This window comes from Bos grunniens, chromosome 17 (genome assembly GCF_055505025.1).
Source record: "Bos grunniens cultivar Pamir isolate PY7600 chromosome 17, Bosgru_T2T1.0, whole genome shotgun sequence".
Classification (NCBI taxonomy): domain Eukaryota; kingdom Metazoa; phylum Chordata; class Mammalia; order Artiodactyla; family Bovidae; genus Bos; species Bos grunniens.
The window spans coordinates 12,581,965-12,595,805 of NC_141181.1; the positions used below are offsets into that span (position 1 = coordinate 12,581,965).

General features: G+C 44.4%; 1 protein-coding gene across 8 annotated transcripts in view; it reads left to right on the forward strand.

The window, feature by feature from the left end:
• Positions 1-13,841, forward strand: part of ZNF827 (zinc finger protein 827) — a 190,552-nt gene that overhangs the window by 26,357 nt on the left and 150,354 nt on the right. For 5 of the 8 annotated variants that reach the window (XM_086346490.1, XM_086346492.1, XM_086346493.1 and 2 more), the window contains exon 2: positions 10,636-11,688. In XM_086346490.1, the coding sequence (XP_086202616.1) occupies positions 10,636-11,688 (1,053 nt within the window). The remainder of the gene's footprint in view (positions 1-10,635; positions 11,689-13,841) is intronic. The other 3 variants (XM_086346491.1, XM_086346498.1, XM_086346497.1) reach the window with 1 other exon arrangement.

Genomic DNA, 13,841 nt, shown 5'->3' on the forward strand with positions numbered 1-13,841 from the left:
AGAATTCAGAGGTGAAACCCCAGAAAAAAGTCTCAGGCATTTCAGGCCTTCTTCCTTCCAACTTAAATATATTCATTCATTTTCTAGAGCTGCCATTACAAAGTACTACCAATTGAACGGCTTCAATGACGGGAAAAATTTTTGTAGTTATTCTTAATCAGTAAGATCATGTAACAAGTATATGTACTGTCAGTCAGTCCAGCTGCTCAGTCGTGTCCAACTCTTTGTGACCCCGTGGACTGCAGCATGCCAGGCTTCCCTGTCTATCACCAACTCCCAGAGCTTGCTCAAACTCATGTCCATCGAGTCAGTGATGCCATCCAACCATCTCATCCTCTGTTGTCCTCTTCTCCTCCTGCCTTCAATTTTTCCCAGCATCTGGGTCTTTTTTGACACAAAGCAAATAGATACTGTATTCCCATGATTCAAAAGAAGGTCAAAAAAGAAATGTATTGTCTCACTGTTCTGGAGGCCAAAAGTTCAAGATCAAGGTGAAGGTGGTGGCAGCTCCATGCTTCTTCCAAAGAGGCTAAGAAAGGGTGTGTTGTGGGCCTCTCTCCCAGCTTCTGGTAGCTCCTTGACCTGTGGCTGTACACCTATGGTCTTCACATGGCTTGTCTGTCAGTGTGCAAATCTCCCCTTTTTATTAGGGCACCAGTCATATTGGGTTAGGGCCCACCCTAATGACCTCACCTCAACTTGATCACCTACAAAGATCCTATTTCCAAAATCAGTCACTTTCACGGGTATTGTGAATTGGACATTAGCATCTTTATGGGGGATGCAGTTCCGCCTATGGGGCTTCCCAGGTGGCTCAGTGCTAAAGAATCCACCTGTCAGTGCTGGAGCTGTGTGTTCATTCCCTGGGTCGGGAAGATCCCCTGAAGAAAGAAACGGAAACACATTCCAATATTCTTGCCTGCAGAATCCCATGGATGGAGGAGCCTGGTGGGCTACAGGCCATGGGGTCGCAAAAGATTCCCACGTGACTTAGTGACTAAACAACAACAACAATTCGACCTACAACACTCGGCTCTCACCCTTAGTTTGCACAGAATTTTAATAAGCCTGGTGATTGTTGTTTCAGTTATGGCAGACAAAAAGCCTCAAATTTAGAAGGAAAGTGCTCTGCATAGGCATAATAGAGAAAGAATTCGTAAGAACTGTGAAAATAGGAATAATGACTTAAAATACCATTGCTTGGAGCTATTTGATATGGGGGCAAGCCGCTGCAAAGGCTCAGTAGTTTCTGAGACACTTCTCAGAAAATAATAATCATGTTACAAACATAAAATCATGTTTCACACATCATGTTGGAGTATGTATGCATTTTTAAATCTCAACTGTGTGAAAGTACTTTGGTACTTTTTGGTTACCTGAAATATTACTTTTTTGACCTGAAATATTACTTTTTTGTCAAGTTTTTCATATTCTAAAGGTTTGAGTTTAAACCTTACTTTGTCATTAAGTGTGAATATTAAGTAAGCCTTTTGTAACCTTGGTTTCCTGGTCTGTAAATTGAAAGGAGTACAGTCTCCCGCCTAAAATTATTGTGAGGATCAAATTTGCTGGTGATTATTTAAACACCAAATATAGAACCAGGTGTATTTCTGATGCTTTATAGATGATTGTTCGCTTATTCAGCAAATGTTTGTTGGAAACCTGTCATGTTACAGGCCTCTTTCTAGGATTCACTCATTCATTTACTCATTGATGATCACTTAGTGATGTAGTAGTTGAAGCATTGACCTCTGTATTGGGTCATCTGAGCTCAAAGATCACCAGCCCTCTCTAAGCCTCTGCCTAGAAGCTAGACATAGGAACTAGCTCTCCAAGGCTTTTCTTCTTTAAAATAATTCCTATAGCAAAATTCAGCTTCAACAAATAGAGCTGTAGTTTTCAATATCCCCCAGATCCATTGGATCAGCCTGGCAAGTACCCTCTGGGCATTCGCTTTGCTCTCTGAAGATGGGGCACTAGGCTGCGTGCTGTCTGTTTTCTGATGATAGTAACAATGCCAGCCACTCCTTACTGAGCTCTTGACATTGTACTACATGCTTTTCATACATTCTCGTTCCTCTCATTAGGGAACATGTTTCTCCAAAGAAGATGGGTATCCAGAGAGACATGGTGCACTTTCCAGGAGAATAATGTTCTTGGATGGTTTGTGAGAAACGCCCCTGTATTGTTAAGTAAGGACAAGCTCATCTATAGTATAGAGTGCAGAATTCACTTGAAATGTTAAGCTAAAACTCAAAGATATTTGAGACTTCCTAGAGGGCTTCAGCTTCAGTTACTCATTCCCCTAGACTGCTGTTGTCTTTTGTTGGCCAGCAAGGAGGTTCTGGTGGAAACGTTTGCAAAGCAGGCTCTTTTCCCTGTTCTGTGTTTGATCACATGAGAAAAATAGAATTGTCATTTGTAATTTTGAATACCGTTCTCATGTCCAGTACTGACAAGGGCCACCATTCTGATTGTTAAGCCCATTTTTTCTTTCTTATTCATACATGTGACAAATATATGAGCACCTGATTAGACAAATATATGAGCACCTGATTAGAGTACCATTCTAAATATTGAGGATACAGCGGCAAGCAGAACAAAATCGTCTCTCTCAGGGGGCTTCTACTCAATAAACAATCATATTTGAGGGGAGACCTCAGGAAGTAAGGAAATCAGTCATGTTGCTCTTTGTGGGGAGAAAGATTTCAGGCAAAGGGAATAGCCAGTGCAAAGGCCCTGAGGTAGGAGATGGGGTCAGAGGGATGCAGATTACGTAGGGCCTTTAGGTCAAGGTAAAAGTTTTGGATTTTATTCTGAGAAGCCTGAGAAGCCATCGTGGAGGCTTTAGGGATGAAGCAGTGGAATTAGGGCCTTCCCAGGTGGTGCTAACGGTAAAGAATCCAATCTCTGGGTCAGGAAGATCTCCCATGGAGGAGGGCACAGCAACCCAACCCACTCCAGTTTTCTTGCCTGGAGAATCCCATGGACAGAGGAGCCTGGTGGGCTATGGTCCATAGGGTTGCAAAGAGTCAGATATGACCGAAGTGACTTAGCACGCACAGTGGAATTGGACATAATATTTTTAAAAGCTTACTCTGGCTACTGGTTAAGAATATAGGGGGGAGGGGGCAAGAATTGGAGGTAAGTCAACCAGTCAAAAGGCTACTGCCATAGTCTAGGCCAGGGGTACAGTGCAGTATATGAGGGTGGGAGTGGTGGAAATGTTGAAAAGTGGCAAGATTTGGAATGTATGTTGAAAGCAGAACCAACAGAATCCACAAATTAATTAGATGAGGGGTGTGAGAGAAAGAAGCTAGTGGAGACTGGCCGTGGCATTTTGGTCCAAGCAATTGTAGGGGTGGAGGAGTTGCCATTCGTGTGGAGATGGGCAGTTTGATGGGGGAGCTTGTGTTGTTCCTGGGTTCCTGGAGGACCTGGCAACTTTCTATGAGAATATTGAAACTGGCTTAGATACTGTTGGGAGCTCTCTTTGAAGAGGAGGAGCAATGTGTTAATGTGTGTTACCTTTGTTTTCTTCGTGGACACTTTCAACAGTAATCTGCAAACACTGCTGTGTGCAAAATGGTCATCTTGACCCAGGAGACAGCCCTGCTATCTCAGTCTGCAGACTCTTATCCTCTCCAGACTTCCACTCATTTCCCACTGCCCTCATGGCACCTTTTCCCCAGCTGGACTGGTGACAGGGATCTGGCTGTCTTCTCCACTCTGGCAGTTTGAAATAACTAGCAGTTCTTACATTTTCTTCCTGGCCATGCTGATAAGGGATGGGTGCCCCTGGGCATCAGGTTCAATAACCGTGGTCTCTGTGGCTTGGTCCTGCGGAGCCGATTGCGGGCGTGTCATTTAGACTGTGGACTTGTAGGCCTGGAGCTCTGAGAGGTGCCTTCACTGAGGGCAGAACCAGTGTGGGGGATGTGCTGAGGCTTTCAGGCTACAAAAGGACGATCGAAAAATTGGCAAGTAAACCAGCCTAAATGAGAATATGTTTTATGCTCAGGATCATAAAATCGGTTCAGAACAACCTGATGCGCAGCACGCTAAACCTTCATTAAGCATTACTGAGGTCACTGCTTTTGTCTTCCGGGTGCGTCTTCCCTTTTCTTCTGTGACCCACTTGGAGCCAGTTGTAGAGCCCGCCCCTTGGCTTCAGCGATAGGTCCAGGGAGTGGCACATGACTTCCAGCAGCCAATCAGAGGGGGAAAGACCTTTCTCCTGTGATACACGTCATTGAGAGTGAACTCCAGAACCTGTGCGCCAGGTTTTTTGCCCCCTGGGAAAGCTGGCCTGGAGGAGGGCATGACAACCCACTCCAGTACTCTTGCCTGGAGAATCCGCATAGACGGAGGGGCCTGGATGGCTGCAGTCCACGGGGTCACAGAGTCCGACATGACTGAGTGACTAAGCACAGCACAGCGAAGGTGACCTGAGAGGAGGCTAACCTCCCAGAAGAGACTAGACACAAATGAGAGGGAGCCCTGATGGTGCTTTGGACACCCTCTCTGGCGCTAGCGACATGCATCCCTTTCCATGTTTGATAGAGGGACTGAGAACGTGACCCGAGAACGTTCACGCATGCGGTCTTCGTCACTGACAACCACAGGAGCCCAACTACCCCTGCTTTGGTCAGCGCTTGCCTCATTGTCCTACTTCAGGCATGTATAACCTAATGGTTTTTTGATTTCAAAAGGAATGAGTTGAGTAACGTAGTTGGTCAATCTGCCCTTAACCAGTCAATAGATGGGGTGTTTTTAAAATGTGAAGAGTGGAGAATCTGAAAACATTTTCTTTAAGTGAATCTATCTAACAAGGTCACCAGAATATTAGCTTACTCCACAACTGGGCTATTTCCCGTTTGATAGTTTGCAGAGGAGGGAGCCCTCTTATAAGTGAATTTCCAGTGTCATCTATTGAAATCTTCTGCGTCCTCCACGGTCCATTTCCAAAGCCACCTGCATGATTGGAATGAATGATTTGCTCTCTTAGGCACACAGGACTCTGTGTGCTTCATAGGCTTGTGCAATTCTTGCTCCCCTGTTAATTATAAACTGTTGGCCTAGACGTTGTTACTGTCTCTGAGGCTCTCTGTTGCAGAGAGCAGTTCCCTGAATATGTTAATAGTAAATGCTCAGTAAATGTTGAATTAAATCCATTATCAGCATTGATTTTACTAATAGCTTTTGTACACTGTTGTGTAAACCTTACAAACTGCTTTCGTGTACAATTGCAAGGAAAAATCTGTTGTATGTTTTAAGGTGGATATTCCTGGTATAACTGATAATACTGATAGTGGCCTGTTTAGCTATGGATGCATATTAGGTGGAAATGGAAAACATGCAATATTTTTAGATGCAAATAAACCGGAAAGTTAGGGATCAGGTGAATACACATGTGGTCACAAGAAGAGGGTGTTGGCTGCCAGAGGACTGACCATGAGTCAGCTCCATCCAGGTGAGTCCTAAGAACCTAATCCTGATGCTCCTCAATAACTGCCGATGAGATTCATGTGTATTGACTGGTGGCAATGGTTTGTGGGTAGATTAAGAACTGAGGCTTTTCGGCTTCCGTCTCTACTAGCTTTAACCTCAGCCAAAAGGCATGAAAATTAATAGGTGCCTCCTTATATTTTTTTCTCTCTCTCCTCCTGATCTTTCTGAACAAGGACCTTTTGAGTTGAATATCGGTCCAATTAAATGCACCTGATTAAAACTGTCAAACCAAAAATGAAGTGAGCTGGAAAAAAAATGCAGCAAGAGTGGTAGATCTCAAATTACTCAGTTTCTCTGCTTGAGAACTGAATTGTAAATAAATGTGTTAGGTAGTGAAATTTTGTTTTGTTTTCCCCAAAGGAGAAATATTTGCCACATGGAAACAAAATATATTCAGCGTGTTTTCATTCTGTAATTGCGCTGCTTCTATTCTTAATTCTTTCTGAGTTTCTGATTTAAAGGGAAAAACACGGAAACAGACTGTTGTGTAAAATTGACAGGAATGAGTGTGAACCTGGCTGTCAGAGACATAGGTTGCGGTAAAATTAGCAATGGAAATAGCTTCCTATTCTAGAGGTTAAAAATAATGCATCTAGAAGGGAGTTATTTACATTGGCCATTCAGAGGCTTCCCCTGGAGACTTAGTTAGAAAAACTGTGAAATCCATGGTGGATGCTGGATGCGCAGACAGCATTTCCGGGAGTCTCACAGCTCTGGGAGGGAGAGGGGTGGGGATGGGTGAAGGGGCTGGGGATGGGGGTGAGTTCTCAAATTGTGAAAGAAGGTCAAAAGACAAGCCTCGTTTGTTCTAAAGTTTGCGATGTCCAACAAATTAATTCCTTAGATGGAAGGAATGCTATTTGAGCATCCCAGTGACAGAAGCCTTTCTCATCCTGCAGCCTGAAAGGTGCTGGGGGCAGAGGTGGCCCACAGACCTTGCTGAAGGGGAGCTCCCCAAAACTGGACCAAGGAACACCTCTTGGATGAAACGGAATGTGAAAATAAACAGCAGCCCAGCAGAAGGGAAACCAAATTAATTTATGCGTGGGAGAAAATCCTTGTTGCTGCTCTTTTATGAAGTGAAAGCACATTTGTTGGAGACTTTCAGGGTTTTTCTCTCACCCTCTGTGGGTCCCAGCTTCTCTTGTGTTCATTTCTCTGAGTGCATACCCCAGCGTTTACTTGACCTCAGGTGATAACACAATAGTTTCAGAGATGTTTCTCCTCGGGTTTCTGGTCTGACTCCTTCGAGGCCATGCACTACGATTATTTGCTGGTTTATTATTTAAATAACCATGATTGCAGTAGCAGCATCTTCAGAAAAGCGATTAATGGAATATTATGAATTTAAAAGGGCTTCCCTGGTGGCTCAGTGGTAAAGAATCCACATGCCAATGCAAGAGACCCAAGTTCCATCCCTGAATCTGGAAGATTCCCACGGAGAAGGAAATAGCAACCCACTCCAGTATTCTTGCCTGGGAAATCTCATGGACAGAGAGAGGCCTGGTGGGCTACAGTCTATGGGGTCTCTAAAGAGTTGGACATGGCTTAGCGTCTAAACAACAACAACAAAATGAGTTTAAAAAGTACTCTTTAGGTATTTGAGTTTTCTTGCAGTACAAAAAGAGTGTATGTATCTCAGTGAGTGTATCTACAAAGCACAGAGCAGTAGATGGTTAAGAATATCTGGGTATTTTAGAGGACTTAAATTGGTCTGTTTAAGAAATGCTTTGTTTGCATGTTCTGGGCTTGTGTTTTGGTGAGGTTGAGGAGGTTGCTTTAAACGTTGTTATCAGCTGTTTGTATCACTCTGGAACATTTGGATCTCCTTATCACTGTTTGATGGGCTTAGAGCCTGAATTGACAACTTCTTTAGTTTTTGACCCACTCACCAGCTTCAGCACGTCTGGAGGGGGTGAATTTTCTTCTCACATCTGGAGTGGGCAGGAAATTAAACTTTGCCTTTGGGGCTTTGCCAGAAGATGTGCCAATTTTTTTAGGCACTTGAATCCATTTTTGAGAACAGCAGCAAAGAAGAGGCAGAGAGGGGATGGAGAAATTATAAAAATAACAGGTACTTAGCTCTTACTGGTTTATCTGAAAATAAGAGTGAATGATATCTTTATCAATGAGAATTCACTTGCTGATTTCTCTTTCCAGAGGGTGGAAGGACAGCTGCTCAGATTTTCTAGAAGATGCTGCTCAGAGGGCATCTGGCAGGGGCTTTGAAAAGGATCATTGGGCCAGATGTTAAGAGATTTGGGCTTTGGGTTCCAGTGTTAGCAGTAAGTTAGCTCTGTGTGTGCCTTAGATCCACCGTAACCTTAAGAATATTTAATAGTCTCAGTAAAATGACAAGACTGTACACGGATGTGGTTGTGATTCTTTGTGGTTCTCAAAACCCTGATTTTACGTACCTTGTTAATTGCTCCAGACTGCAAGGAATGACAACCCATTCCAGTATTCTTGCCTGGAGTATCCCATGGCCAAAGGGCCTGGTGGGCCTTTGGACACGACTGAAGCGACTTAGCATGCACGCAAGGTTCTACACCAATCTTGACTGTGGAGAGCTACTCTAGTTTGACAAAGCATAATTTACAAAAAGGAACATAAAATCAACCCTGTTGTTGAAATTGATGTTGGCTGCTTGGTGGTTGGTAAAGAGCATCTCTTCGAGAAGCCATTGGTGAGATGAGTGGTTCTGGGTCCCGCCGGTTTCAGGAAAGATGACAAATGTCGAAATCAGATGGGAAGAAGGAAATGTGGCAAATCACCAGGAGCCAGACTGTTTTTAACAGAGAAAACTCAATTTTGCCTGCTTTTCTCCAGCAAATCCCATTTGATATTTTATATTTTCGTGATAACTTAATAAGGAATCTCAGGAAGGAGTTGCAGAACTGTAACTTAGTGAAAGAGAATTTGTCATTTGTGACATTTCTTCTCTAAAGAGCATGGGAAGATCGATGTATTAGCTTGTAGTTTGGGCATTACTATTTCCAGCTATTTCTATTCAGGAAAGAAACAGCACGATATATGTAGCAAAACTTGGCACAGTGGGGAATTTTGGCTCCATCTCTAAAGCATCATTGAACTCTCTAGGGACCAGGCATTGTGAAGGCATATGTGGAATCTGTACATAGTAAGCCACCATCCCTACCTTTCAGGAACCCTGTCACTTAATTTTTTAGAAGATAAGTCCATAGTAGACTCAATATTTTGAAAATGGGAATGTTGGGTCTGCATTCAAAATACGTACAGAACCTGCCTGCTTCTCCCCGCGATCGGCCTCCCTGTTCCCACCTTGCACCTGCATTCTCTTTTCCACAGGCAGCCAGAACAGACCTTGGAAAACATAAGTCATGTCATGTCACTGCCCCGCCGCTGCCCCTCCAGTGGTTCCCAGTCACTCCAATTGCAAAAGATGAGAAACTCATTCGGTAGTTTACAGCATCCTTCTGATAGGCTCGGCCTCCCTCCTTTAAATCTCTCTCTTTCTCGTTATTTCTCTGACTTTCCTTCTGCTCTGACACTCACTGGCTTCCTTGATGGTCCATGCATGTACCAGGCAAGTTCTCACATCAGGGCATTTATATTTATATCAGACCCTCCTCTGCCTGGGCCCCCTCCCTCAGAGATGGCTGCATAACCGACTGCTGATGTCTTTCAAGTCTTTGCACAGATGTCACCACCTCAGTGAAGCCTCACCCTAAGTGTGACTGTTGAACATGACAACTTATCTCCTACCCATTACCCCCATCCTCTGTGTCCTGCTCTGTATGTTTCTCCATTACACTTACCACTCTCTGGTTTTCTCTAGGATTTACTCATTTATTCATTTTGTTTAACATCTGTTTTCCTCACCGGAATGTAAGCTCTAAGAAGGCAGGATCTTCATTTTGTTCAACATTGTTCAGTCTTGAATGCCTGCCATGTGGCAGGCACTCCCTCCTTAGCTGTTGAATAAATGAGTGAATGAATGAGAAAGAGAAATTAATTCTGACATTGAGTTCTAGGGAGAATAACGAGGAGGAATCCTTTGACCTGGGGGTTGAAGGATGGGCAGAATTGGACAGTCAGGCCTTCTGGGGGAAGACATCGCAGGTTGAAGGAATATTTTGTGCAAAGGCAGAGAAGTGGCAGAGCCCACTTGTGCTCCTGGAAAGGCTAAGAGTCCCAGCTGACTGGTGCCGGGGTCCAGTGAGAGCAGTGAGGGTGGACAGATAAACTCATGGATAGAAAATAAGGAAAGGGGACTCTCGGTGCAGTGAGGGAACAAGTGACTCATCACTGCCTATGTTGAGAGGGCTGGCAGGTTGAGGGTTGGGATCTCAGACAAGCAGTTTGCACTGTCCCTTTAAGAAGTCAGGGAGAGATTGTCCCTTTAAGAAACCAGGAATGTGAATAGTGTTTGGTAGTGAGATCTCATTTTTGTATAGTACTCTACTGTTTTTTCAAAACATGGTCGCATGTTTATTATGATGGAAGCTTCAGAACAACTCTGTGAAATTGGTAGAATATCTAATAAGCAAGTTTTTATTTACATATTTTGATCAGTTTAAAAAAAAATGAATTGCATGTTCTATCAAGCCAGCTAAGTGACTGGCCTGAGGTGGAGTTAGAAAGTGAGAGGCAGTTTCCTACCGCCTTGGGTCTCATCATCCAGTTTCCCCCTATGTCTGGCTGTCACTTTCATTCCCACACGATCTTGAAGATCTCATGCTCACTTTTTACCTGGGCACAAGCTTCTCCCCATTTCCCCCATTCACTGAAAAGCAGTTTCTGCATCCAGTTTCTTCTTTACCAGCTCCATTTTTCTCATTCCTCCTCTTCCATTTCCCTTGATTTGAAATAATTAGAAAAGGATGAACGTGTGTAGAAGGTGGCTGTGCTTTAAACCGTGGCCCATTCAGCATCCTTTCAAGCTTAGGTCCAGAGGCTCTGACCCAGCCCCTGACCTGCTGGAAGGTTGTGTCTGTCTTTCGTGTGTTGTTGTTGTTGTTTTTGTGTGTGTGGGGGGGGTGGGGGCAGGGCAGAGGTAGCATGTCCACGACTCCATTTTTGCCTGTCTTCAGGCTTTCTTGTTGCTTGCTTTGGGAGTAAACCGGATCTTCTTAATTCCCCCAGATGTTAGTAGGCAGGACGAGGCGGAGGGAGAACTCAGTGAAGGAGAACACTGGTATGGGAACTCTTCGGAGACGCCGTCGGAAGCCTCCTATGGAGAAGTCCAGGAGAACTATAAGCTGTGCCTGGAGGACCGGATCCAAGAGCAGTCCACGTCTCCAGACACCTCCTTGGGAAGCGCGACCCCCAGCAGCCACACGTTGGAGCTGGTGGCACTCGACGGGGAGGTCCTGCGAGACCCACTGCAGTGTCCAGATCACCTCTCCCCCGGCGTGTCTTCTCTGTGTGAGGAGGACCACCCAGGCTCCACCAAGCCCCTGAGCAGCAACTTGAGGCGGCTGCTGGAAGCCGGCTCCCTCAAATTGGATGCCGCGGCCACTGCCAACGGCAGGGTGGAATCCCCGGTCAACGCGGGCTCGAATCTCTCCTTTTCCCCACCGTCCCACCACGCCCAGCAGCTCAGCGTGCTGGCCAGGAAGCTGGCCGAGAAGCAGGAACAGAATGACCAATACCCTCCAAGTAACCGTTTCCTATGGAATCAAGGTAAGTGGTTGCCAAACTCAACCACCACCTGCGGCTTGTCCCCGGATTCCGCCATCCTCAAACTGAAAGCTGCAGCCAATGCCGTCCTGCAGGACAAATCGCTGACCAGGACGGAGGAGACCGTGCGATTTGAGTCCTTTTCCTCCCCTTTCAGCTCCCAGTCTGCCAGCTCCACCTTGGCAGCTTTATCCAAGAAAGTCAGCGAGAGAAGCTTGACTCCTGGCCAGGAACACCCGCCCCCGGCCAGCTCTTTCCTTTCCCTGGCTTCCATGACCTCCTCGGCGGCCCTTCTGAAAGAGGTCGCAGCGAGGGCTGCCGGGACCCTTCTGGCTGAGAAATCGTCACTGGTGCCTGAGGACCCTCTACCGCCACCGCCTTCGGAGAAGAAGCAAGAGAAAGTAACCCCGCCTCCTCCGCCGCCGCCTCCGCCGCCTCCTCCACCAGCGCCACAGTCCTTGGAATTATTGTTGCTCCCAGTTCCCAAGGGAAGAGTGTCCAAGCCCTCTAACTCAGGTATGGATGATTTCATTTCCGTCAGCCTCTAAGTCTTTTTTTTTCTGCCTGTCAATTGCAATGTCTAATTCATTGCCTTCTTTCTTCGCGTGCGTTCCCCATCCGGTCTGAGGCAGGAATAAAAAAGCAGAAGCAACGACAAAATAAGTAAGCAGCCTCAGGGTGGGTCTTTCATGTATGGATGACACGAAGACTTCACCAATACCTTTATTTTTGAAAGGTAATGAATAATCTTAGAGACATACAGTACTCCTTCCCTTTCATAGAAACGATTTTTTTTTCGCCTTACCGAGTTCAGACTAGGTCCACACAAGATATATTTAATGGAAGAAGATCAAAGTATCTTTGTCATGGAGTGCATGGCATCACTGCACAGGAGGGAAAAAAAAACTCACTGCTTTTGAAATAGTTGACAAGAGAGAGCTTACTGTCCTACAGCTTCCATCACAAATGGACTTTTGTGTCATCAGTGACTATTCTGCCCTAATTTATCACACGATATACTTTTTAAAATATATTTTTTATTGGAGTATAGTTGCTTTACAATGGTGCATTACTTTCTGCTGTACAGCAAAGTGAATCATCTATACGTATACATATATCCCCCTTTTTTGGATTTTCTTCCCATTTAGGTCATACACAGAGCAATGTGCCTGCCATGCAGTAGGTTCTAATTATCTATTTTATATCAATAGTGATACATGTCAATCCCAATCTCGCAATTCATGTGACCCCTTTTGTATACCCTTACATTAGCATTTTTTAAAAATTTTGGTGGGACATAAGCCTTTACATACTCTGTTCTTATATAATTTCTTATTGTATAAGAACTCTAAAGAATATTGTCATTCAGATGTAATCAAAGCATTTCCTGCAAATTCTTTATTTTATTCCAGTCCAATCAGATTCTGAAGGAATGTGCATGTGGAAAATGTGAATCATGGGTTTTTCTTATGGGGATGGTCTTTTCAAAGGAGAAGTTGCAATCTTCTAGAGCCTTGACGTTCACAGTTATTCATCCGAGGGAGAAACTTAGTCACTTGGGTCCTCGCAGTGGAAACATCATTTCTTGTACTGGTTTGTTTTTAAATTATGCCCGTGGTAAAAAACAGGGTCCTGGAGAGGGATGTATGGAGTTTCAGATGTCTCTGGAGGATATCCTGCCAGACCTGAACAGGAAGCGGGCCACGTGTGTCATCATCAGTAGAAACACTGCCATTGTGTGCGTCTGGCCAACTTTTGATTATTTGCAGCCACATTGACGAGAGGGGGCTCAGAATGGCAAATCATTGACTGAACAATCACAGCTAACATCAGTTTGATGCGTTTATGACAAATTTCCATTTAAATTGCTGAATAAGCTCTATGTACTCATTATAATTGCTTTAAAACTTGTGTAAACAGCAGAATAGAACTAGGAAAATGGATATATGGAACTTTTATGACTCTTCACATGATCCAGGCCGCTTGCTCCAAGGTTTCTGAAATGTCAATAAACTCCTAAAATTTTATCAATGCTGAGTTTCCCTTCTCCTCACTTCTCACCTGCCATCTGATGAGATAAAGAGAGAAATGGCTAAAATTAGGGAACAAGGAGACAAACAGAGGGACCAGAGTAATTTTTATAAGGGAATTAATCATTCCTGGTTTATAAAAATTTCATTTATGGGGAGCAGCAGAAAGAGAGGTATGGGCGTCTAAGTAAAATGTTACTTTATGTATATTCTTCATATGGTTCTTAAATAGCTGAATTAAATGGTGTTTCTCCTATACATTCACTTGGACATTAGTTATTTGGAAAAGCTTATACAAAAGAGTAATAAACTTTAGCTTGCTGGTGGCTTGGAAAGAAGGACCTGGTAAGACTGTCTCCTGAAGGCTGACTATAATGGCTTTGTCATTTTAGAGAGTCATGGCTATAACCAGCAAGTTATGAAGTATGAGCTTTTCATTCAGGTGACTAGATGCATGTGAGGAAGAGGGGAGGTCTCAAGCTTCCAGGGTGGGCTAGACTATTTTTGCCTGTTTTGTTGTCGAATCTACAACCCAGGGACAAGATGGGCCCCTGTTTTGGTTTAAATGTCCACAGGCTTCCCTGGTGACTCAGACAATAGGGAATCCACCTGCAATGCAGGAGACCCTGGTTCTATCCC